Consider the following 25,932-nt stretch of genomic DNA (forward strand, 5'->3'; position numbering starts at 1 on the left):
CTCTCTCACACACTCACACACACACACACACACACACACACACACACAGAGGCATGACTAAACACACATACAGTACAGTCAGACACAGTGCAGCAGGGTTGATTATACAAGCCTATCTCTGAAAGACCACAGGCCTCCCTTTCTGTTTACTATTCATGGCATAACAGTCGTTCACAAATATTTATGCTGCAGCGCTGCTCTGTGAGACCAGAGATATTGACGAAATAATCACTTCCTCAAACAAATTGACATCAGCCCGCACCAGTGCTATGTAGACAAATAACACACACACGACAACGTGTTCGCACACTCTCAGGCTGCTGGTAGAATTAGATGAAATGCAATTAAAAATTTGGATTAAATTGACCCCTAATGATGTTTCTTGTTGGAAATCATCTCTAAGTAATACAGTAAATTCTGGGCAGATTGGCAGCTGACCAAGGCATTTTGTTCTATGCAAATTTTAGCATCTGGCCCAGTTTGTTGACTAAGCTCACTACAACAAAACCTCACGTGAAAGATTTTGTCTGCCTCCAAAATGCCCCCCTAGAATACCACTCTGGAAATAATTAAGAGACCCCTGCACTTTTTTCCTTAGTTTCCAAAAAAGTCGAAAAGGATGGTTTTGAGTGAGGAACAGAATGGTTAAAATTAATAGACCACTGCAAATTGAATGCTTCTGTTCCTCACTCAAAATTGTCATACCAGATGCTGCTGGATGTTGTCTTGTAGGGCCAGTAGACGGTATGTTCAGCATGTAATGTACACTTGTGGGTTGCACATGCACTCACAGTACTGTTTTAATTATTCATTTTTTGTCCAATCAAACATTCTAGTTGACGTACCCTCTGTTAGCGCCAGTGTAGATTTGTTCAAAAGTGCGTTACTGCGCCCTGAAAACACGACAATTTAAAGAAGGCAAATAATTAAAAGCTAAACTTTTTGTGTAATTTTTGTGTAATTCAGACTAAACAGTGATAAGTCCATGTTTATAGTCATATGCCCACACAACATTTGACCATCAATAGTGCTGAAGCATCTGAAGACTGTTTATAACAGCGGCGACGTGACAAAGTGACAGGGGTGCAATCCAAGATTATATTACTATACAGTACACACTATACAGTATGTTAGGTGTATGTACAGAACCGATGTTAGGTATGTACAGTACAGAGTATACAGTGTGTTAGGTATGTACAGTACAGAGTATACAGTGTGTTAGGTATGTACAGAATGTGGTAGAACATTTCCTGTTGTTGCAGGATTATTTTCCTGCTTTTACAAGTATCTTTAAAATTGTGTGTGTGTGTGTATGTGTGTGTCTAGGTTGTTCCTAGACAATACTCAGTTGCAGAGTAATGAGGAGGACGTGGATATCTTGGGACAGGGTGGCAGTGGCACCGTCATCTACAGAGCCTGTTACCGTGGCCAACCAGTCGCCATCAAGCGCTTCACCTTTAAGAAGTCCAAGCAGCAGACCGTCAACTGTGATACAGGTAACACATTAAGACCAAGTAGCAGACCAACTGTCATTCAGGTAACACACAAAGATCAAGTAGCAGACCATCAACTGCCCTACAGGTAACACATAAAGACCAAGTAGCAGACCAAATGTCATTCAGGTAACACACAAAGATCAAGTAGCAGACCATCAACTGTCATGCAGGTGACACACAAAGACCAAGTAGCAGACCATCAACTGTCATTCAGGTAATTTACCTTGGAACTATGTTAAGTCTTGCCTGGATTTTGTTTATCAATAAATATCTCTTCCGTTAACTGATTCCCGAGTTTATAGCAAAGTGCATTTGGGCGGAGGTTTCTGGAAACTAGATTACTGTTCTGCATTGTTATACGTCTATGGGTTGTATGTTCCGTTTTGGACAGGCTTGGTTAACAATAATAATTGGGGGACACAGTGCCCAAATGGCTATTATGTTTAAATATTGGTAAGTGCTTGTTGAGAACAATACTGAGACTAATAATTGTTATTTGGCAACCACAGCCACTAGCACCAAATAGCTTTTAGCCTGCGACAGCTGTTGGTATTCGACCGATGCATGGTCGGCAGGGCGTATCTCTTTGGTGTGCATTCCACGTTGTTTAATATGCATGTTAAGGTAACAAAACTGGACTGGGAAGAGGAATCAAAGGCTTATTTTAGTGCAGTGCAATTGACAGTCATCACAGGATATCCAACAGAATGAATTCATCCTGCTCAGTTCTCACACGTGCACACACACCAGCTCAAAGCAGCGCCTGCCAGGCTCTGTATTGGGTTTAGTATTAGGCTATAGTCAAAATAATATATTCACATGAATAAAAAATGTATAATGCTTATGAGCAATATTTATTGACCAAGGTTCTAACTAAATATTCCTGTTAAAAGGTTCTAATTTGTAGGTTTGTCATTTGTGTATTAACTTAAATCAATCCATTTGTGATGAAGGCTTTTCCAAGTGGGCAGAAGTGCAGCCTAATGACTGAAACCATTCAAACGTTTTACCAACCGTATATAAACAGCAGACCATCACATTATATTTAGGCCTGCTTTGGGTTAAGTAACTAATATTTTTTTCTAGAAAGTTATGACCAGTCTCAGCTGGAGGTGTGTGTCTGTCTGACTGCCGGTCTGCATGTGTGTCTGTGTAAGGGTGTCAGAAGAGCCTACTTCATAGAAAGAGATGGCAGTGTTTAATCCTCACAGTGTATAATGTGTGTGTGTGTGTGTGTGTGTGTGCTCTCACTCTTCATCTCTTTACTTATAATCAGTAATTCCTCCCCTCTCTCCTTCCTTCGTCCTTCTTTCCCTTGACCTCTCGTCATCTTTTTCATGTGCCTGCTCTCTTATCGTCTTCATCCTTTCCTTCTCTGTCTTGTCCTTACCTTGTTTTATCCCTGTGTAGTGATTGGGGCTGTCTCCAGACTCAGAACACCATATCTATCACCTCATTGCTTCTCCATTTCCTCACTAGTTCTTTCTTCTATTATTCTTTCTGCCTCTCTCTCCTTCTGTCTTTGAACCCCACCCCCCCCATCTTACATCACCTTCTTTTCCAGGCTTCACACTTCTCTCTCTCTTTTCTCTTCTGTCCTTCCCTGGACACTAATATGAGCCATCTCTCAGCAGGCTCTAAGGGTTCATCATTATCCTCTTCCTGTTCCCCTCTGTTCATCCCGTTCTCCCCCTGTCTTTTTTTTTCTCTCCACTTCTTTCCTTCTGTCCCTGGGCTGTGATAAGGACTGTCGGTGTGCGCCAGAAATGGCAGCCCACTCCCTATGTAGTGTACTACTTCTGTCCCGAACCCCATGGATGGTGGTCAAAGCTAGTGCACTTTTGGGGGGTTTTCTCTGTTTTTGGGACTTACGGTCTCTCTTCCTGCTATCATCTGTCACCCTGAGGCTGGTCTCCTCCCTCCTCTTAGGCCAGAGCAGTTCACATACCCTAGCTTCCCTCTGTATCTCTCCTCAAAGACTGCTTCATTCTCTCTTTTTTATTGTCTCTCTCTGCCAGTCTTTTTCTCTTAACTGTCTCTCTCTTGCTCTGTTTACTTTCTCTCCTCCACTTTCCACTTGTCGCTACATCTCCCCACCACACTCTTGGTTAAAAAGCATGTCTTCAGCTGTCCCTAGAAGGAACTTTTTGGGTGCGAGGTACAACCTTTGTTGCATGGAACCCTCAAGATTCCAGGAGGAACCCAGAAGGGTTCTACCCGGAAAATGCCTTTTTTTTTAAAGAGTAGTATGTTCTTTCCCATTGGCTTGACCTGGTCCTTAGATATCCCTCACATCTCTGTATCTGGCACTGGGCACTGGGCACTGGCACTGGCCCTGGGCACTGGCCCTGGCTGTATGGATGTGTTACCTACGCACTCATGCCCCTCTCATCATTATAGCATACATTTATACTTACTGTAAGCACTTTTCAGATACAAACCATGATATCCCTGTCTTAGTACATTGCTTGTCTCTCTAAAGTGGAGAGCGCTCATTTGTCCACTACAGCCTAGGTTCAGAAACTTGGCTGTTCTGTAACCAACGTGTGGTCGGGACTCCCAAAGGGTGGGTTTATAACTGCCCAGGGTGGGAGGAGATATTGCTGGCATGGATTTACTTGTCTGGTAGTTTGGGCAAATTGATTCTGCTATCTGTCTGGTCAAGCAAGTTGTTTGAAAAAGAAGCAGCGCTACCTTTTGATTAGAAATTACTTTCCAGAAAAGACTTGCAGTGTGCTGCTAACAATTGACACATTGGGCCTTTTTGTAAGCTTCCTTGGAATGTGTGAAGATCATATCCTAACAGTCAAGTTACGCAAAGCCTCCGCCACACTTTGGCAATAATCTGAAAGTTTGCAGACTTTCGAGTTTAGGAAACAACCATCATTAAACCGAACCTATTAAGAAAGTTTACACGTTAGGAAAACCAATTTGTTTATCGGTGGTTGCCAAATCTATGCTCAGAAAGTATTTCAATGTAGCATATCATCCTCCCAGTTTTTCTCAGCTCCAGCTCTTCTGCTTCTGTTGTGTCTGTGGAGAAGTGTGCTCTATTGAGTTCTATAAATCAGAATTTCAGGCCGATAGATATCTGTGATGGGGTCATCAGTGACTAAATGGAATCGTGACGCACAGCAGCCGTTCCAATTGAAAACGCTGATGCGTCATTCTCATGTTTGGCCTGACAGGACATTTTGTTTGTAATAATTCAGTTCATTTATGAACCTGTGCGTGTGTGTGTGTGTACATGATAGGATTGTAATGTGGTTGCGCAATTTCCCAGGAAACAGTCAATGGACTCATGCAGTTTTTTTTTAACTATGAAAAAATGCAAGAGGCATGAAACGATTCAAAATATCACGACGAGATTATGCTAAATTACTTCTGTTCCCTTTAATGTTTCATTCCATTTATAATAAACATTACTTCTTGCCAGTATCAGTCAAACCATCAAATTCAATCAACAGACACTGTGCGTATAGCAGTTTATTCCATAACGTTGGAAAGAGCCTCCATGTGCCATTAAGGGCTATAATAGTCAATGTATTGTTTGTACTTGGTTGGCCCTCCATCTGCTCTGAATGGTTTTGTGTGATTTCTCCCCACAGAAGAAAACGATTGATGAAAGCCTAACAGGCCTTGTGGCAAATGCTCCCTCTATTCACCTACCATCGCTGGCTGAACCTGCAACATGACAAGCTTTGAAAAACCACCAGCTTTCTGAGGAATAGTCAGTCGATCAGTCATGTAATAAACATCAATTGGTTACCAAATCGATACTTCTTACTGTTGTGCCTGTCACAGTGGGTTTACCAACAGCTTACTATGGTCCTGAAAGTAGAGGCAGCAACCATTCCCTAGATGGGAGCCAGCTGGACCTTTGTCTATAAACACATCTAGAGTAGATTACACTAAAACGGTGTATTCCTTGTCCGCTAAGAGCCGGTCTATATGTCATTCCAAATGGCGTCATCCAAATGTTATCCTTTTGAAGTGCTTCTAATCGGGACAAAGTTACACACACCTTACCCTTTGACCTCTGTCGGAGTGCATTGTGATTTACTGTTGCAGTTGAGGCAGCTTTACCAAGCTTTCGCTTCGGGAAAATAGCCCATCCATCTTTCCTTCCCTTCCCCCCCTTTAGATCTACAACAGAACATGCTATTTATAACCATTCTCCCCTGTGTAGACAATATCTCCCCATGATAGTATTTTAGCATATGGTTTGCAGCAAACCAAACCGATTGCCAGCTTCTTACCAAGGCAAATACATGTATCATGATCATTGTTTTATTGAAGGAAATGGCAATGGAACATTTCTTGGAAAAATAAACCTTGAAGATATTCTAATGTTAAACCAACTTGGTCTTTGACTAGCCTGCTGTGCCTCAATCACTGAGTTGATTGAGCCTGCCGCTGAGACAGGTTTGTGACATTTTGTAGCGGTTTGATTTTAATAGGGGGTCTCCAAAAATAATAGAAATCAGCTACCAAATGAACAAATGGGAAACACTGGTCCTTGTGTACTGCAACAGTGTTGATGTGTAAGAAGCAGGTCATTTGCTCCCATTTCCTTTTTAACGTTGTGGTAGAGGTTGTCTAATCACTCTGCCAGGGCTCTGTAGGTTGACTCATCACTTGCTCATCACTGCTCATCCCAACCACTGCTGTGTCATTACTTGTTAACCTACTTGATGGTTGACTTTGTTGGAGTCGTACATGCCCAGGCAGTCATGGGTAAACCAAGGACAGGAGGGGCTGACTCCCCTGAGGTGGCCCTGCATTTGATTGCAAGCGGAATGGACGTTAAGTTACCAACCTTCACGACCTGGAGTAACAGCGTTCTCTGTGATCCTGGCTCCTAATAGCACAGTATTGTACTCCAACTTCCTTTATATTCTGGAGAAAGACAGCTAAAGCCTTCTTTCTGTTTTCACAACCGTTGAAAATGTTTGAAACATTTCTGCTTGATATCCATGGTTTAAATTATCTCCACATAGTTCAACAATTCATTCAGACAAGCTTTAATGGAGATATTTTTTCCCAAGCACAATGTTATATTTTTTGGAGATATTTAGAACAAGCTTATTGCCAGTGATCCATTCAAGCACTGACTAGAGCTTGTTAAATGTTTCAGATATTATTGTTACAATTGCCATATTTTGTTATAGCTAAAGTTTATAAAATTGTGTCATAAGCACACAGACACACAGGCTCACTCCAAGATTAGTAGAAGGTAATTGAAGCTATTAAAAGGAGTTTTAAAAATGTTATTTTATTATAATTTTTCATTGGTGTACACAAGTTACTAATTCCAAAATATACAAATTAAAAACATTACGTATATTGCATAAGTAATATACAAACAGCTTGTTTTTTCTGCATTGTCACTGATCAATGACTGCAAAAGCTGCACAAAATAATTTTTACTAAAACATTTTCAAACTTGCAGAATTCAAACTGTTCTTTTCTTCCATTATTTGGTCCATACAAAATATTCATTAAAGTGGTTGACGATATACAAGGGTTTTGTTATAAATGAGCTATCGGCCTCAATGAAGGATGGAGCTTAGTTAGCATTTTTGCCTGAAAGGAAATTTTAAAGTACTCCAGTGCTTTTTCTATCATTCTTTTTATCATACATTTTGTTTTGTAAAAGCTTTCTTAGTGACGTGATTTCCAAGCTTAATTTCCCTTCCCTTTGTTTCATCCCTCTCTGCTATACAGTTTTTCAATTCCACATCTATCCAAGGGGATTTGGAATTTCGAACTGTCAGTTTCTAAATGGGCACGTGCTAATCGGTAATTGGTTTAAGCAATTTAATAAATGCTTTAAGTACATCATGTCGTTCCTAATTACATACAACAGACCAGCAGATGTTTTTTACATTTTAAACATAGGAAGCATTACAGATTTTGCTGTATGTTGGCTCATATACTATTTTAATGCCCGGCCTTTGGAACTGTGTTTTTGTTTTTATTGCCACTATATTCTGGTCACTATAACCTAGGCGTGTGGACATTGCTTTTCCATGGATGCCTGAAGCGTTAGTAATGACATGATGGCATCAGTCAGTATTTAAATTACCCATGATTTATTTAATTCAAAGTAACAGCCCTTTTCTATGTTGTGTTTCTGTTATTTTGTCTGACCCCGTTAATCCATCTTAAATCAAGAGTGGGACTTGATTCCAAGGTCCCAGTATCTTCTACAGTACCCTCATAGCAGTGTCAACAATGGGGTTTAATTTAAAACAAGCACCCTCCTCAAATAGCCTTCACACACCTCAGAAGCATCCTCATGATTCAGGGTTTTCTAGTTCGTATCGTTCATATTGCTGAGTGATGCCTGTTTGGATACACACGGCCAATAGAATGAGCTGTTTGAATGCCTCTGCAGTGTAATTGGGTCCACCGCTAGATTGTCAGGTATTTTGGGCCGGGGAGGCCAAGATGTTTTGAGTTCCTGTACCTTACTAATCGCACAATGAGTTGTAAATCAGGATGCAAAATTACAGAGCAGTTACAGAGCATTTTCCAGCCTGTCCAAACTCCAGCCTCTCTTTCCACCTGAACCTTGCTCTTTCTGTTCCTCAGTTTCCTTCAGATATGTCCCGTGCATGTCTCTCCGCCAGCTTTCTTTGTTCATGTCCTCTCTCTGGGGTAAATCCGCAAGGTTATCTGAAATAACAATGCTTGTCTAACCCAATTAAGAGGTCTTTCTCTGTTGTTCCAGTCTAGTGACTCTAGACCAGGTTGGACACACTGCCCTGTAATAGTGAATAGAGTTTATTAGCCTCCACAGAGCCATTTGCTATGCAGCAAGCAGTCAATACGCATAGACAAGGGGATGGATGGAAAGATCTGCTCATATCATATTATATGCTCAATATCCATTGTTGTCCCATTTGTTCTGTTTTTAAATTATGTCTACCACTTGCAGCACCAAGTACAATTCTGGGGAAGTGTATACAGTATGTACTTAGTGAAAAAGGGTGACTGATTCAGTCAAGATTAAATCCAGCAGTGTCAAAACCAGAAACCTAATACTTAGTCATTAGCCTTTATTGGCAGACCGAGGTTCCCCAGCACAGCAGGCACCTCTAACTATCAGCATACACTGGGCCAAATCTTTTTAAAGGAATCTGGAATTCAAACAACACACTCAGTTTTTTGGGGGGTAAAAAGTTAAATATTGTGGCTGGATAAATGCAACCTCTAATAATTCAACAATGAATATATTGTTGTATTTAAGCAATAAGGCACAAGGGACTGTGGTATATGGAATATACCCCAGCTAAGAGCTGTTAAATGTAACTATTTATTGTTAGAACAATCTATCAATTTAATATGAATACTTTGTCATAACTGTGGTAGTTGGTTTCATATTCCAGTTTTCTGAACAATCACCATTCAAGGTATCAAACACCAGCTGGTTTTTATACCTTCATAATCAATTGCTATACATCATTACAGTTCAGAAGTAAAAAAAAAATATTGGAGCTACCAACTACCTTCAAAGAGGAAGCTTTCTCTGACCAAGCCCATTAACAAGGCCAGCAGTGTAAATCTTCCCCGTTAACTGGAACCACGGGGGTCTTTCTAGGTCAGTCCTGGGGGTTTATGTGGGTTTTCCTTGGCTCGTATGCTCTGTCCATGTATGCTCTGAGCCACACAGAAGGACCTTTCAAATAAAAAAAGTATTGCTTTTGTGACATTTTAAACCCCCCCCCCCCTCCCCTTCACCTCCTAATTCCCAGACACCATGATGAAGCACCTCCAGTCCATGGACGCATGTCGGAACTTCTCTGAGTTCCGCCAGGAGGCCAGCATGCTCCACTCGCTGCAGCATCCCTGCATCGTGTCCCTGGTGGGCATCAGCATCCACCCCCTCTGCTTCGCCCTGCAGCTGGCGCCCCTCGGAAGCCTCAATGTCGTGCTGAAGGACAGAAGCAGGGGTAGGGAGAAAACGTCTGCTGTGTCACCCGTATGGTTATTGATATGGTTATCTTGTAAGACTGCCAGAACAACTGCCCATATTCTCCCCATCAGGCTCTAGGTACATGCCTCTGGGTCATATGCTCACCTTCAAGGCAGCCTATCAGATCGCAGCAGGGCTGACCTACCTGCACAGGAAGAACATCATCTTCTGTGACCTCAAGTCTGACAACATCCTGGTGTGGTCTCTGGAGGTGGGTGATGGTATGAAGTAGGCTGAATCCCAAATCAGCCACTAGCCCTTGACCCTGTATTCCCTAGCCTATAAGCCAGGCCACTTCAGTCCCATCGTGGGAGAAAATATGAAGGCATCCACCCTTTTAATGTAAAATGGACTAATTCCTCCTGATTTCCCAGTTGGTCATTGTCTGATTTCTCCTGATGACCTAGTTGGTCATGTAAAATATGCTTGGTCAATTAATTACATTGAATATGGCTACTTCAACATGGAGATGGTTCGAGCCTTGCTAGAATAGAATCTTAAGCCTCCTACCTCTATGGGGTTACAGTGTCCTGAGAGTAAGGGTTCTGGCCCTCTCGGGTGTTAAAACTGTGTTGCATGTTTATGTGAAATCAAAGTAATCCTTCTGTGTCTCACTGTATCTCAGGTGTGTGACCCTGTGAATTTCAAACTGTCGGACTACGGCATCTCGCGCCAGTCCTTTCATGAGGGGGCGCTGGGGGTGGATGGAACGCCAGGGTACCAGGCCCCCGAGATACGTCCAGGCATCGTCTATGATGAGAAGGTATAAGAGTTCATCTTCGCTTGATTTAGTTTGCCTGGAACAATTTTCAACATGAAGTTTAGATACCATCAAAGGCACGCCTCTGTCTATGTAAGGTCCAACATTTCACAGTGGTTGTCAGACCAATAACCAAGCTATGAAGTCCAAACAATTCCATTGACCTCCGTGATAGACTTGTCTTAAGGGACGAATACGGGATGTTCCTAGAGCTGGCCATCCGGCCCAACTTGACTAGGAGGGGACCAAGAACCCAATAGCCAATCTAACAGCTTCAGAGTTTCTGTACAGAAATAAGAGAATTCAACAAAGACAACCATCTCTGCTGCACTTCATCATGCCTTTATGATGGAGTGGCTAGACAGAAGCCAGGGATGAGGCAATGAGGGAAAAGATTCTCTGATCTACGTATTGCAATTACAAGGTACCACTCAACACCTAGCTAAAACCATCCCAATGGTGATTTATACTGGTGGGAGCATCATGCTATGGGGGTGATTCTCAGTGGCCGAGACTGGTCAGGATCGAGGGGAAAGGTTAACAAACCAAAATGTTATTTTTATTATTATTTATTATTACTGATAGTCATAGTTTGATGTTCATGAATTAAGGAGTAAAATGTTCTTTAGAAAGTTTTCATTCAAATTCTACTGTGCCCCATAAAACAAGGGATATTTTCTCCACAGCAACATATTTTTCAAATATCGCTTCTTTCCTTACCTTTCACTTAGAGCTCACACATCTGGTGCTAATCAGACATTGAAAAGACATGCCAAACATAGTAACTGTCCAGTCATTCAAACATAGGCACCTTTCCCTGAATCTATACCAACTACTACCTAACCCAACTACAGAGCCTTTACTTGTGGGCCTTCTTACCAGCATAAAATAGGCACTGGTACTGAATATTAAGTCACATTCTGTAGGGTCATACTAATTACGACCCAGTTTCCAAAAACATTAAGACATTGCGTAAAATGAAAATAAAAACAGAATGCAATGATGTGCAAATCATTTAAACCCTATAAAACAAACGAAAACTGTACAAAGACAACATATCAAATGTGTACATGCCTCTTTGAATTTGATGCCAACAACATGTTTCGGACTCGTTCCAGGTGGGGGTTGGCCTCCGCCAGGGCTGCGCTTTGTCACCAATCCTGTTTGTAACTTTTATGGACAGGATATCGAGGCGTAGTCGGGGTGGGGAGGGGTTGCAGTTCGATGGGCTGGGGATCTCATTGCTGCTTTTTGTGGATGATGTGGTCCTGATGGCATCATTGGTCTGTGACCTTCAGCACTCACTGGACTGGTTCGCAGCCGAGTGTGTAGCGGTTGGGATGAGGATTAGCACCTCTAAATCTGTGGCCATGATTCTCAGCAGGAAACCGATGGAGTGCCTTCTCCGGGTAGGGAAGTAGGGAGTTCAAGTATCTCGGGGTCTTGTTCGCGAGTGAGGGGACAATGGAGCGGGAGATTGGCCGGAGAATCGGAGCAGTGGGGGCCGTATTGCATTCGCTTTACCGCACCGTTGTGACGAAAAGAGAGCTGAGCCGGAAGGCAAAGCTCTCGATATACCGGCCAATTGTCGTTCCTACCCTCACCTATGGTCATGAAGGCTGGGTCATGACTGAAAGAACAAGATCACAAGTACAAGCGGCTGAAATGGGTTTTCTCAGAAGGGTGGCTGGCTTCTCCCTTAGGGGTGGGGTGAGAAGCTCAGCCATCCGTGAGGAACTCGGAGTAGAGCCGCTGCTCCTTTGCATCGAAAGGAGCCAGTTGAGGTGGTTCGGGCATCTGGTAAGGACGCCCCCAGGACATCTCCCTAGGGAGGTGTTCCAGTCATGTCCAGCTGGGAGGAGACCTCGGGGTAGGCCCAGGACTAGGTGGAGAGATTATATTTCGACACTGGCCTGGGAAAGCCTCGGGATCCCCCCAGTTAGAGCTGGCAAATGTGGCTCGGGAAAGGGAAGTTTGGGGTCCCCTGCTGGAGCTGAGGTCCCTGCGACCCGATACCGGATAAGCGGATGAAGATGAGATGAGACAACATGTTTCAAAAAAGTTGGGACAGAGGCAACAACAGACTGGGAATGTTGTGTAATGCTAGAAAACTAAACCTGGTGGAATATCACACAACTAATTAGGTCAACTGGCAACAGGTCAATAACACGATTGGTTATTAAAAGATCATTCCAGAGAGGGATGGGTCTGTCAGAAGTGAGGATAGGGAGGTCTTCATAACGCTGAAAGACTGCACGAAAGACTGCACGAAAGACTGCACGGGCAAATAGTCCATCAATTAAAGAATAACGTTTCTCAACATAAAATTGCGAAGTGTTTGGGGATCTCATCATCTACGCTACATAATATATTAAAAGATTCTGAGAATCCAGAGAAATCTCTGTCTGCAAGAGACAAGGCTGACAACCAATATTGGATGTCCGTGATCTTTAGGCCCTCAGATGGCACTGCCTTAAAACAGACACGATTGGGAATCACAGCATGGACTCTGGAACATTTCTGAAAAACACTGTTAAGTTAAAACTCTACCATGCATAGAAGAAACCAGATATAAACTAGCTTCTTATCAGCACACAGTTCAAAAGCCAGCATCCGTGATGGTATGGGGTTACATTAGTGCCCATGGCATGGGTGACTTGCACATCTGTGAAGGTACCATTTAATGCAGAAAAATATATACAGGTTTTGGAGCAACATATTCTGCCATCCGGACAACGTCTTTTTCAGGGAAGGCCTTGCTTATTTCAGTAAGACAATGCCAAGCCACATTCTATACCTTCTACAACAGCATGGCTCTGTAGTAAAAGAGTCTGGGTGCTAAACTGGCCTGCCTGCAGTCAGGACCTGTCACCCATTGAAAACATTTGGCGCATTATGAAACAAAAAATATGACAAAGGAGACCCCAAACTGTTGAGCAGCTGCAATCCTATATGAAGCAAGAATGGGAAAACATTTCACTTTCAAAAGCACAGCAATTGGTCTCCTCAGTTCCCAAACGCATACAGAGAATTGCTAAAAGAAGAGGTGATGCAACACAGTGGTAAAGATGCCCCTCTCTCAATTTTTTTTAAACATGTTGCTGACATCAAATTCAAAACGTGTATATAATTTTCCAAAAAACAAAAAAAGCAATTTCTCAGTTTTATCGTTTAATGTTGTCTTTGTACTATTATCAATTAAATTTAGGGATAAATAATTTGCACATCATTGCATTCTGTTTTTATTAGTATTTTAGCATCCTGACTTTTTTTTTTAAACAAGACTGTATATTTAATCAATAAGGCACAAGAGTGTGTGGTCTGTAGTCAATACACCAGGACTAAAGAGCTGTTACTAATCATTATGCAACGTGGAGTGTCTGGATTCAGCCAGAGCAAATGTTTTGTCATAGCCGTGGAATTCCATAAAAAAATCGACAGGTTTGTTATGGAGTTTTTCAAATTGTTAAATTACCATGACCCTTGCATCCCTGTATTAATTTACCTAGTGCTTATTTTAGGCCTAACCGTGAAACCTTTTCAGGTAATTCATTTTCTCATCATGTCTCCTCATTGTCAGTGCCATTTGCATTTCATTTAGCTGGTGTCATGCTGATTTTGTTTTTGCGATTTTGTTTTTACTGTACCACCAGAAAATGCAAATAACTGAATACATTTTACTGTAGGGTGCAAAAAAAATCTTGGGCCGATTTTGGCCTACATGTCACCCGTTGACCGTCCCTGTTACGGTGTGTCCAAGTGCCTTTTAACAGTTTACCACTAAGGCTTTCCTTCGCTAGTGCCTGCATGATTGACTTACATTAATTGCCTGCCCACATGAAATCAAGTGGTCCAGTAAAAGTTGCTTATGGAACATATTCTGTATAGTATGTCCTCTGTATCTATTGTCTTTAGTATACTGAAATTTACTCCACTTGCACTTTGATAGGTGGCCAATTAGTCCCTGTTTTTCCTGCCTATTCGCCAGTGCTCTCAGTGCTGGTATTCATTATCGAAGTATATCCCCCCTGCTGCGGTTGGCCCAACAGCCAATCAACTTCCACTCTGATTTGAAGCCAACCAACCATCTCTGTCTTTGTGTACTTTAATCTTTTGTGTTTTTATGAGCCTTTCCAATCTGGCTGTGTGCCAGCTCTGGGCTCCACTCTATGGGGTCGAGGCTTGCTTGCTTAGCAGGGCTTTGAGTGCCTCAACACAACACAACACACACACACACACACACACAGTAGTATTAACAGATTGGAGTGGTTTCACCCGCACACGCACACTGCTTTAACTTTATGGGTTACATTTTATGTAACCCTTCAACTCTGTTGAGGATCCCCTCAAAGGGAGGTTAGAATGGACGTTAAACCTTAACATCAATACTCTGATCCGGTTCTGCTGATCTCAGCCAATCATACCTCCCATGTGCTTTCATCCCCTTACTTGCTCTTTGACTTCAAATGAGGTTACAGGCTTAGTAAGTGAGACAGAGTAAGAGACAGAAACAGAGAAACAGAGAGAGACAAAGACTGACCAATAGAAGAGGGATGGAATACCAGACATTCTGTTTATGTATCTAATCTATAAATGGGTTATACATCAACAGCAATGTAATATTAACTAAATATATTTGCTTTGGCAACGCCGCCATATTTGCCCTGTCATAGCAATCTTTTGAATTGGTCCCAATTTCATGTAATTGGAAGATGGATAATGATCAGAAAACAGCGTTCACTGTGATGTATAAATAGTTAGTAACATAAATAGTGTAATTTATGCATTGAACTGCTCTGCTTCATCGAGCATATTCAAAATAGTTGCCAGGTGATGTCACCATGGCTAAAGGCCAGCTGCTACCGTAAAGCTAACAGAGAGTGGAAACTCCACGCTCCAGTGGATTTTGGCCCCGTCTGTCTGCGCTACTTTAAATATACCCTGGGAAGGCTACACACAGTCACCATGGGCTGCTCATCTCCAGCTCTGAGCCACTGATAGAAAGGAATTAGATTTATTACAGCCATTTCTTAGACTAAATACACTGGGTTGTGTTCCATGACCAGATCAATGCTGCCTCCGTAGATAATGTTGGAGTCTGAGTAGAAACGTGGATTGGATGACAGTGCAGACAGAGCGTGCGTTTTTGATGTGTACATCAATTATGTAAGCTTTATTAGTGTGAAAACGTACACTCATCTAAAGGATTATTAGGAACACCTGTTCAATTTCTCATTAATGCAATTATCTAATCAACCAATCACATGGCAGTTGCTTCAATGCATTTAGGGGTGTGGTCCTGGTCAAGACAATCTCCTGAACTCCAAACTGAATGTCAGAATGGGAAAGAAAGGTGATTTAAGCAATTTTGAGTGTGGCATGGTTGTTGGTGCCAGACGGGTATTTCACAATCTGCTCAGTTACTGGGATTTTCACGCACAACCATTTCTAGGGTTTACAAAGAATGGTGTCAAAAAGGAAAAACCAGTATGCGGCAGTCCTGTGGGCGATAATGCCTTGTTGATGCTAGAGGTCAGAGGAGAATGGGCCGACTGATTCAAGCTGATAGAAGAGCAACTTTGACTGAAATAACCACTCGTTACAACTGAGGTATGCAGCAAAGCATTTGTGAAGCCACAACACGCACAACCTTGAGGCAGATGGGCTACAACAGCAGAAGACCCCACCGGGTACCACTCATCTCCACTACAAATAGGAAAAAGAGGCTACAATTTGCACGAGGTCACCAAAATTGGACAGTTGAAGACTGGAAGAATGTTGCCTGGTCTGATGAGTCTCGATTTCTGTTGAGACATTCAGATGGTAGAGTCAGAATTTGGCGTAAACAGAATGAGAACATGGATCCATCATGCCTTGTTACCACTGTGCAGGCTGGTGGTGGTGGTGTAATGGTGTGGGGGATGTTTTCTTGGCACACTTTAGGCCCCTTAGTGCCAATTGGCCATTGTTTAAATGCCACAGCCTACCTGAGCATTGTTTCTGACCATGTCCATCCCTTTATGACCACCATGTACCCATCCTCTGATGGCTACTTCCAGCAGGATAATGCACCATGTCACAAAGCTCAAATCATTTCAAATTGGTTTCTTGAATATGACAATGAGTTCACTGTACTGAAATGGCCCCCACAGTCACCAGATCTCAACCCAATAGAGCATCTTTGTGATGTGGTGGAACGGTAGCTTCATGCCCTGGATGTGTATCCCACAAATCTCCATCAACTGCAAGATGCTATCCTATCAACATGGGCCAACATTTCTAAAGAATGCTTTCAGCACCTTGAATCAATGCCATGTAGAATTAAGGCAGTTCTGAAGGCGAAAGGGGGTCAAACACAGTATTAGTATGGTGTTCCTAATAATCCTTTAGGTGAGTGTACATTATCAAATAGTAAATAAAATACTGTAATATACTATTGTAAATGTGTTATAGATGAAAATGTAAATCGAGCGCTCTTTCCCCTAACCTTTCTCTCTCTTTCTCCATTCCTCTGCCTTTTCTCTCTCTTTCTCCATTACTCTTCCCTTCTCCCTCTTAACCACACACCAGGTGGACATGTTCTCCTATGGGATGGTGTTGTATGAGTTGCTGACAGGTCGCAGGCCTGCGCTGGGCCACCACCAGCTCCAGATAGCCAAGAAACTGTCTAAAGGGATCCGTCCGGCCCTGGGAAGCCCAGAGGAAGTCCAGTTCCACTGTCTGCACGGCCTGATGATCGAGTGCTGGGACACCAAGCCGGAGAAGGTGAGGACGTGAGGGCTAGGAGGCCAGTTCCATAGCTGTGTGGGCTTGGACGTGTTTGTTCTACACCTTCCCTGCCAACAAGGCACCAGCTATTATGGTGGATGCATAACCATTCAGATTCAGTAACACTTCGCTTTGCTCCATGACCTAAATGATCTCTCTCCATAATAAGGCACAAAATTTGGCAAGAAATGTAGGATCGCTGGGAACAAATTGCTACATCTAACTGCTTTGATTTTAAGCATAAACTCCACGTAGAATTGCAAAAATAAGCTTTAAATGTCTTTTCTACAAAAACAGGAGAGGTTTTGACCAGCTATGAAAGTTTTTGAGTCCATGTCAAGCCTACTTATCTGTGAGTAGGGGCCTGACCTGTGTTTGTCTCTGTGCTGATCCAGAGGCCCTTGGCCGTGCAGTGTGTTAGGCAGATGCAGGAGCCCAGCTTCCCCTGTCTAAGGTACCTGCTGTCCTGTGACACACACTCGCAGCTCTTCCTGTCACACCTGCAGGGACACAGCGCCGTCTTCTGGGACGGGGACAAGGACGACAGGTTGGTTTGTCAGTCTGTCTACCTGCTTGTCTGTTTCTGCCTCCATTTAGGCCTGACAATAAACACCTAACCCTAAATCTGACCCTAACACCCCTGCCTAAAAACCTTTATTGCTCTTTTATAGTTTGCTATTCTTACTTTTTGTACTCCCCAGTACATACACTCCTCTCCTCTAAATAAGGCTTCCAGGTGACACGGTATAATGATATTGCTCTCCTCTATATTTTGAACACGTGCGTGCATGCGTGCTCAGAGGCCAGGAGATAATTTCAGTAGAATAAAGGCAGCTTTCATCCTTCCATCCATCTGTTCTCTGCAGCTGTTCTGCTGTTAACCCCTTCACACACCATGAACCTTATAACCTCCTCATATGGACCTAGAGAGTCGGGTACAGAACCACCAGGACAATGACATCATGATTATGGTCAGGTGCACCTCTGGGGTGGTGGTTCAGACAGTGGTACCTTGAGCCGGAATTGGGCAGTGCAGAAGCAGTTTTCTCTTCTTGTGACTGTTGATGCAGAACCTTGGTAGCCATTTACAACATGTAATAAAATGTTCAGCTCAACTAACTGGAATATGAAGTTTGGGTGTGTGTGACGTATATGTTATTATTAAATAAGTGTGTACACATGATTGCATCTGTGTGTTTTATGTACAGTACAGTCTATACAGCAGTGAATGTATGCGTTGTCCTCTAGGAACTACAGCGTGGTGAACGTAGACAAGGGTCAGATGGAGGTGAAGAGGATGTCATGTCCTGGGACCCGGCTGAGCTGTCAGATGAAGATGGACAACACCTTATGGACGGCCACAGAGGTTGGCCAAACAATCACTAACACTGGGGTTGACCAAATCACTAATCTGTTGATGTTGGAATACATTTTATTTGCATCTGACAGAAAGACGTGAGTTTACATAAATACTGGCATTGGGTGGGCTAGGCTTTACAGTCATTAACACTGGGTTACCTATGGATAGTAAGTATAGAACACAAAGGACTACCTATATTTACACATTTTCGATTCATCTTACAGTTGACTTTGTGATACCACCAAACCGTGACTAATACTGGATTCATGGTGGATGTTAACAGACTGCAGACTGCAGTCTTTCCTCAGCCATAAATATACAGTAACACTATAAGCCATCTTTAGTGGATTTCTTTATTTACAGCAACCAATGTACTGGTAGACTCCATGTCAGTACAAGTGCCCACACAATAAGTGTTTTAATCTGTTGCTTAACCTGTGGCTTTTTGCTTCATAGGGCTCAGGGGGACAGATTTGCTGTTGTCCCCTGCCGTGGCGAAAGTGCTGTTTTGAGGGTCTTTGGGAATGGAGTTATTGTAAATGCAGAGGATATCGCTTCCCCGTCCTATGCCCCTACCTCACTAACCTCATCAACTCCTCACTGTCCCTTGGAACTGTCCCCTTGACCTTCAAAACTGCCGCTGTCACCCCACTCCTTAAAAAACCTGGTCTGGGACCCACCTCCCTCAACAACTACCGCCCAATATCCAACCTCCCATTTCTGTCTAAAACCCTGGAACGCATAGTCGCCACACAACTACAAACCCATCTTCATGCTAATAACCAATTAGATCCCCTCCAATCTGGCTTTCGCCCCCTCCACAGCACTGAAACCGCTCTCCTCAAAGTCCTAAACGACCTCCTCACCTCTGCTGACACCAGTTCCCTCAACATCCTCATCCTCCTCGACCTGAGTGCAGCCTTCGATACCGTGAGCTATAACATCCTGCTCACCAGACTCAAAGACCTCGGTATCGAAGGTACTTCACTCAGCTGGCTCCACTCCTACCTATCCAACAGATCCCACTTAATCTCTCTCCATAAACACACCTCTGCCACAGCCACAGTCACTCAAGGTGTTCCCCAAGGCTCCGTACTCGGCCCACTCCTTTTCATCATCTACATCCTCCCTCTTGGTCAGATACTCCTCCACTTTAACCTGGACTTCCACTGCAATGCCGATGACACCCAAATCTACCTCAGCACCAAATCCTCCCACAATCCTCCCCTCTCCCACATCAACTCCTGTCTGTCAGCTATTAAAACCTGGATGCAACACAACTTCCTCAAACTCAACAGCAACAAAACAGAATTTCTCCTCATAGGCTCCAAATACACATTCAGCAAAACCAATAACCCCACTCTCACCATCGACGGCACCATTGTCTCCCCATCTCCCCAGGCCCGCAACCTTGGCGTTATCTTTGATTCTACCCTCTCCCTTGAGCCTCACATCCATCAAGTCATTAAAACCTTCTTCTTTCACCTCCGCAACATAGCCAAAATCAGACCCTCTCTCACACCCCCCGCTGCTGAAAGACTCATTCAAGCCTTCATCTCCTCCCAACTGGAATACTGCAACTCACTTCTCCTCGGCATCAGCTCTACCAACATCAACCGACTCCAACTGGTCCAAAACGCAGCAGCAGGACTCATCTCCCGCTCCAAATCCTGGCACCACATCACTCCAGTCCTAAAACAACTCCACTGGCTTCCTATCTCCCACCAGATCACCTACAAAATCCTGGTCCTCACCTACAAAGCCCTCCACCATCTGGCCCCCTCATACCTCACTGACCTCCTCTCCCCGTACCAACCCTCACGGTCCCTCAGATCCTCCTCAGCTGGTCTCCTCTCCATCCATAAATCCAACCCCCGCAGTTTTGGGGACAGAGCCTTCTCCAGGGAACTCCCTCCCCCAAGAGATCAGCACCTCTGAGTCCCTCACCATCTTCCAGTCCCACCTCAAGACCCATCTCTTCACCTCTGCCTATCCGTAGCCCCACGCCCCCCTCCCTCCCCTTCTCATCTGTGTCTGAATCTTGTCTTGTTTTGTTTGTTTTGTTTTGTTCTGTTTTTATAACCTACCTGCATTGTAAAGTGACTGAGTCTAAGAAAAGCGCTATATAAATAACATTTATTATTATTATTATATCTGTGTGTGTATTCTAGGAGCAGGAGGTGTTCATCTATAGTCTGAAGGAGATGTGTCCTCTGAGCCAGCCCCAGAAACAGCTGTCCTGTCCTGCCGTGGTCACCTGTCTGTTTCCCGTGCCGGCCAGAGAACAGGTAATCCTGAAACCAAGCCCTCCCCTCACTGCTGCCCTGTTAACTAGTCCCCACAATACAACCTTGGTTTTTAATAGCAAATGTTTTATAATGGTGGTATTACTTTCCTAATTGTGTATCGCTGGGACAAAAATAACACGTGTATCGCTAGGAGAACATAACGTGTATCGCTGGGAAGAAATAATGTGTATCGCTGGGAAGAAATAATGTGTATCGCTGGGAAGAAATAATGTGTATCGCTGGGAAGAAATAATGTGTATCGCTGGGAAGAAATAATGTGTATCGCTGGGAAGAAATAATGTGTATCGCTGGGAAGAAATAATGTGTATCGCTGGGAAGAAATAACGTGTATCGCTGGGAAGAAATAACGTGTATCGCTGGGAAAAAATAACGTGTATCGCTGGGAAGAAATAACGTGTATTGCTGGGAAAAGTATCATACTCAATGATAACATATGGCTTTGTTATCAACATTCTTCATTAAATGAAATCCCTGTGATGTTTTCTCTCCTTGCCATGGTACTTAGCATGTTACCGGCATCTTGAAAACCCTGTTTTCCCGTAAACTAGCAATCCCAGGTTTGTACTACGGTCTCAGACCGTACGTGATTGAATGGATCTCTATGAGAAAGACATGTTGTTGCGCCACTTCCGTCTGTCATCCCTCTATGCCTGATCATCTGTTATCTTGTTGTTGAACCTCAAGTGTTGATAAAACAGTAGGCAACAACATCATAAGCAGTTAACAGCAGTGCCAACCAGCCCATGACCCCGTGGACCCCACATCAAGATGGTCGACCCATTGTTAACTAACTCGGCTACTGTGGGAAATAGATTTTATGGCCCTGTTAAAAACAAACACTGCCATTTAGCCCTCCACACCCCTAAAACCTGAGCCTTTTGAAGTGTCCTATAGCAGGACTGGTCCAGGTGTCCAGGCTGACCTGGTAAAGCCTGCTGTCTGTCTGGAGCTCAATGGCTAAAGGCTCTCTGACTTTATCACCGCAAGGCACTTTGATTTGCTTATAACATAGTAGGGCTTTGTAGTTGAATTTGGTGGATATTTGCCTGTGGAAGCAATACCTCGTGAATCCCTGCTCAGTTTAGTGCAACCAATACCTGACCTATCATTTGTGACCTCTATTTATACCCTTCAGTGACATTTCCCTAGTTTATTTTTTATTTTTTATCATGAGTAATGTGAAGACTCAGATACCTCGGCCTGTAGCTGTGATGATCGTAATGAGAGGCCTCAGAGACAGCTGACTGCAGATGTGGAGTCCTCTTTGATCTCTCCTTCCCAGAAACCCATCAATCACTGAGGTCTGGTGAGGTCAGGTGTACAGGTAGAAGAGTCAGGCCCGGCCCGCTGAAGGACAACATTAAAACAACAGCTGGAAGTTGCTGGATGTGAAGGGTATAACAGGAGCAGGCCCGGGTCAGACATTTCTGAAGGGACACACTGACCTGATTGGACGATGAGATGGATTACACCTGTGTGTTGGGAATGATATAATCGAAAGCATATTTCCGCTCAAATTGTAAGACGGAATAGTGGAGATTGATGTACGTGTTGTATTAGTTATTGTAGCAGTTGATTTTCTCACTGGCCTTTCGTTAAACTCAGAAAAAAGAAATATTCCCTTATATTCTGGCTTTTAACGTACATTATTTGTGATTGATGCTCCCTCCCTCTTTTGCTGTCCGTCTCCCTTTCTCCCTCCCTCCTTTCTACTCTGCCCATATGCAGACTCAAGCGCGAGTCTTCATGGGGATGTCAGACGGCCTGGTGGCAGTGTACAGTCTGGAAGACGACATGCCTGTTGACGGAGAGACCTACCTGTGTTCTCACACGCTCAATAAAACCGTGTTTGGGATGGAGGACTCCGACCACAGGCAGAGACCTTACCCAGTCAGAAGCATGGCGCTCGTCCACAGTGGCTCCCAGGTAGGACTGGGGCCATTGAAAGACACACAAATATAGCTGATTTTGTTGTTACTGGATATCCAGGGCTGTGAGATTTATCCTGGGACAGTCACATAGTATGGGGGGGAGGGGATTGGGGGCATATGGGGAAATGAATACATCTCCTTGTGCCGTAATCTGATCTCCACCCATGTGTTCCTTGCAGCTGTGGTACTCCAATGGCCCAGGTCTGTTGGTGATCGACTGCCGGACCCTCCAGGCCGTGTCTCGCCTGGACCCCTACAGCCCCCCGTCCTCCATCCTGGCCCTGGCCTCCAGCTTCTGCCTGTGGGGTGATGAGGCGGTGTGGACCCTGGACGACCACACGAATACCCTACAGCTCTACCACGCTGCCACCTACCAGCTCTGTGCCACCTACGGGTGAGTGAGATGTGGGCACGGAATGCGTCTTTTATGTTTGACATAGTTAAACACACTGCATAGACACCCTTACAGAAACCGGTCATGTGGCGTATACTAATGATGTCCCCTAATGATGTGATTTTCATTGTAGCTGTGGCGACGCCCACCCTTTCCGGGATGTGTTCACTGTACAGCGACCCTCTGGAGTTACCGTGGCTACGACCCCTGAACTTAACCTAAAGACAAACCGTCCACTGGAGGAGAATCGGGAGGGGGAGTGTCCTGACGGCGATGTGACGCTGATTTACAGCGAGGAGGCGGGGACTCAGATCATCCAGCACCAGGATTCACTGACGGACTACTGCTCCATGTCGTCCGACTCCACCCCTTCGCTGGGATTGGATAGATCCAGTTCCTGTGCTCTCAGCTCACTGGCTAGTTCCAGCAGTATGCCCTTTTCCACTGACTGTGAGGAGGAAGAGAGGCCTCAGGACCACCCAGCTGACCCTGACCCTGTCGTCACCTATGACCCCACCACTTCTTCCATTTCTGCTCTGCCCCACCTGCGGGCCCTGACTGTGCTCCCTGTCAGTGGAACCATTTGGATCCCCAGGTGCCTACAGTGGAACACACACAAAGCATGTCACACAGTCCATTCCGCAGACATAGGGTTGCATTCCATTTGGTTTGCTGTCCAGAAAACATTATTATATCATGTTTACGTGGTTTCTGTTTGACTCTTCTCCAGGCGCTGTGCGATCAGATTTTGCTATACGTGTGCCTGTTGTTTTTTGTGTCAGCACTGGTTGTTATTCTGGGGAATTTGTGTTTACATGACTGTAGCCGAAGACTTGTTAAGGGCAGAATCAACAACCTCAGCACACTCTAAACAGTTTGAGAGGCAGGAGGTTTTTGAGAAGCCCCAAATGTCCCAAGCTGGTCACAAGAGAGGGTATTTTTCTGGAGAAAATAATACGTTTTTGGACTATGCCTCAGAGGTATAAATACTGAAGTCTGTATTGTTTAGGCCCAACACGGTTACATCTAATGGTATAATTGAGCAACAACACAATATGAAAACTTATAGGAATGTATAGTCTTGTCCAGATATCACAATCTGTAACCCAGATTTCTGAAATTAGTTATGTTGCTAGCTGTTGTTAGTTATGTTGCTAGCTGTTGTTAGTTATGTTGCCAGCTGTTGTTAGTTATGGCGCTAGCTGTTGTTAGTTATGGCGCTAGTTGATGTTAGTTATGGCGCTAGCTGTTGTTAGTTATGGGGCAAACTGATGTTAATTATGATGCTAGCTGATGCTAATTATGGCGGTAGTTGATGTTAATTATGGTGCTAGCTGATGCTTGACGTACACCTCAAAGCTGGTATTTGTCATATATAATAGTTTTTTGTTTCTTCATCTGATTAGATCTTAGCAAGTGGAGAGCCAATATGTTTGCAACACTTAAAATAGATTTTTTGTAAAATATTTTTGTGCAAAATATTCAATACTCAAACACAAATCCTCACCTCTGCGAGCCGTAATCAGAATCACATAAAAAAAAAAAAATATATATATATATAGGCATTAATCCGCTGCTGTGTTGTCTTCCAGGAGTGGGGGAGACGTGTTGGTGATTGAGGTCCAGAATCACACAGGACAGTTCAGGGGGCGTGTCATCGCTGTGCTCAGCCCCCCTGGAACCTCCTCTTACGGGTGAGATAAAAATGTCTGTGAAGAGGGCTTTGTGTCAGTAGTCTGAAGTTGGTTTCCAGGGGTTCCTACTAGATTAGACAATTACAAATCCAGATCCAGTAGCCTCAAAGACAGATCTTACAGCCAGAGTGTAAAAAAAAAAAAACTTTCCTAAGTGTACGTTTACAGGCAACTGGTTAAGATTTAAAAATCACTGGTTATGGTTTCGAAATAAGCAGGTTAATGATGTTGTCGTAATGGAAACTAGTAACAACCACAAAAGGGATGCATTGGTTCTGTTTTGACTGCCACAACACCCGCCCAATCAGCTGCCACCATGTTGATACAACAACCAATTAGGAAGGTTTCTACACATTAGCTTCTCATTCATTCTGTGACTAGCTGAATAAGGTATGTCACGTTATGTTTGGACAGTATGTCACCAGGAAGAGGGTCAGGCAGCCCCACAAAACCTATACTGTAGTCTGCCAATCCCTGGGGGATAATAGGAAGTAGACATGGGTTAAAGGTTACGTTAGGGCTGTGGATGTCCCGTTCCTAGCATTAGACACACAATTCCTTCTAATCGCTGCTCTTAGTATTGGAATCAGTGACACCCTGTTCACACAATTGAGCAGAGCTGGACTGAGCTGTATCATCCACCACAGGAGCTTGAAAGAAAAAAGAAAGGAAACAAGATAACATCTAAGTTAAGATATTTGGGTTGGACTTAGCAAAATAGTATGAGATACAGTATATAAGTGATCTCAACCTTTGTGCCCTTCTTTTGCTAATCAATGGCCTTCATTATCTGGGAAGTAGAGAAGTGAAACCGGCCCACTCAGAACTGCAATCACCCGGGCTCCCAGGAGGCTGACGTCGACAGCTGCTCTAAACTATAGTTGCTTTCTGATGGATTGTACCACCTAAAGACATTTCAAAAGCAATTACAGCCTCAGAACTGCGTGGGGAAAGAGCAGTGTTGATTAATGCAGGACGGGTAACCCAATGTTAGGGCAATCGGTTTCTGCCCTAACACCAGCACAACGCCACTGTCCAAGCTAATGGATCGTCCCAAATTGCCCCCTGTGCACTTATTTATGTGCGCTACGTTTGACCACAACACACGGCGTAAGCCGCGGTGTGATATTTTGGACGCGGACCGTGGTGCAATGTCAGGGAATCGAGGTCATTCCGGACCTGTGGAGTTTGGGACCTCTATCTTCTACAGTTACAGTAGGATGGCACCGCTGTCTTTCA

The 25,932-nt window shown here is 43.8% G+C and overlaps 1 protein-coding gene across 5 annotated transcripts in view; it reads left to right on the top strand.

Moving 5' to 3' along the window:
* The window catches only part of lrrk1 (leucine-rich repeat kinase 1), a 70,628-nt gene that overhangs the window by 43,054 nt on the left and 1,642 nt on the right, over positions 1-25,932 (top strand). For 4 of the 5 annotated variants that reach the window (XM_029125317.2, XM_013137338.4, XM_029125320.2 and 1 more), the window contains 12 exons: positions 1,327-1,496; positions 9,257-9,454; positions 9,549-9,688; positions 10,103-10,240; positions 16,808-17,002; positions 17,401-17,552; positions 18,254-18,371; positions 20,537-20,653; positions 22,403-22,600; positions 22,785-22,999; positions 23,133-23,594; positions 24,592-24,693. In XM_029125317.2, coding sequence (XP_028981150.1) covers positions 1,327-1,496; positions 9,257-9,454; positions 9,549-9,688; positions 10,103-10,240; positions 16,808-17,002; positions 17,401-17,552; positions 18,254-18,371; positions 20,537-20,653; positions 22,403-22,600; positions 22,785-22,999; positions 23,133-23,594; positions 24,592-24,693 — 2,205 coding nt within the window. Of the gene's footprint in view, positions 1-1,326; positions 1,497-9,256; positions 9,455-9,548; positions 9,689-10,102; positions 10,241-16,807; positions 17,003-17,400; positions 17,553-18,253; positions 18,372-18,821; positions 19,345-20,536; positions 20,654-22,402; positions 22,601-22,784; positions 23,000-23,132; positions 23,595-24,591; positions 24,694-25,932 lie in introns of those variants that run through there. The other variant, XR_004574760.1, reaches the window with a different exon arrangement.

Source organism: Esox lucius, chromosome 2 (assembly GCF_011004845.1).
Source record: "Esox lucius isolate fEsoLuc1 chromosome 2, fEsoLuc1.pri, whole genome shotgun sequence".
Lineage (NCBI taxonomy): Eukaryota > Metazoa > Chordata > Actinopteri > Esociformes > Esocidae > Esox > Esox lucius.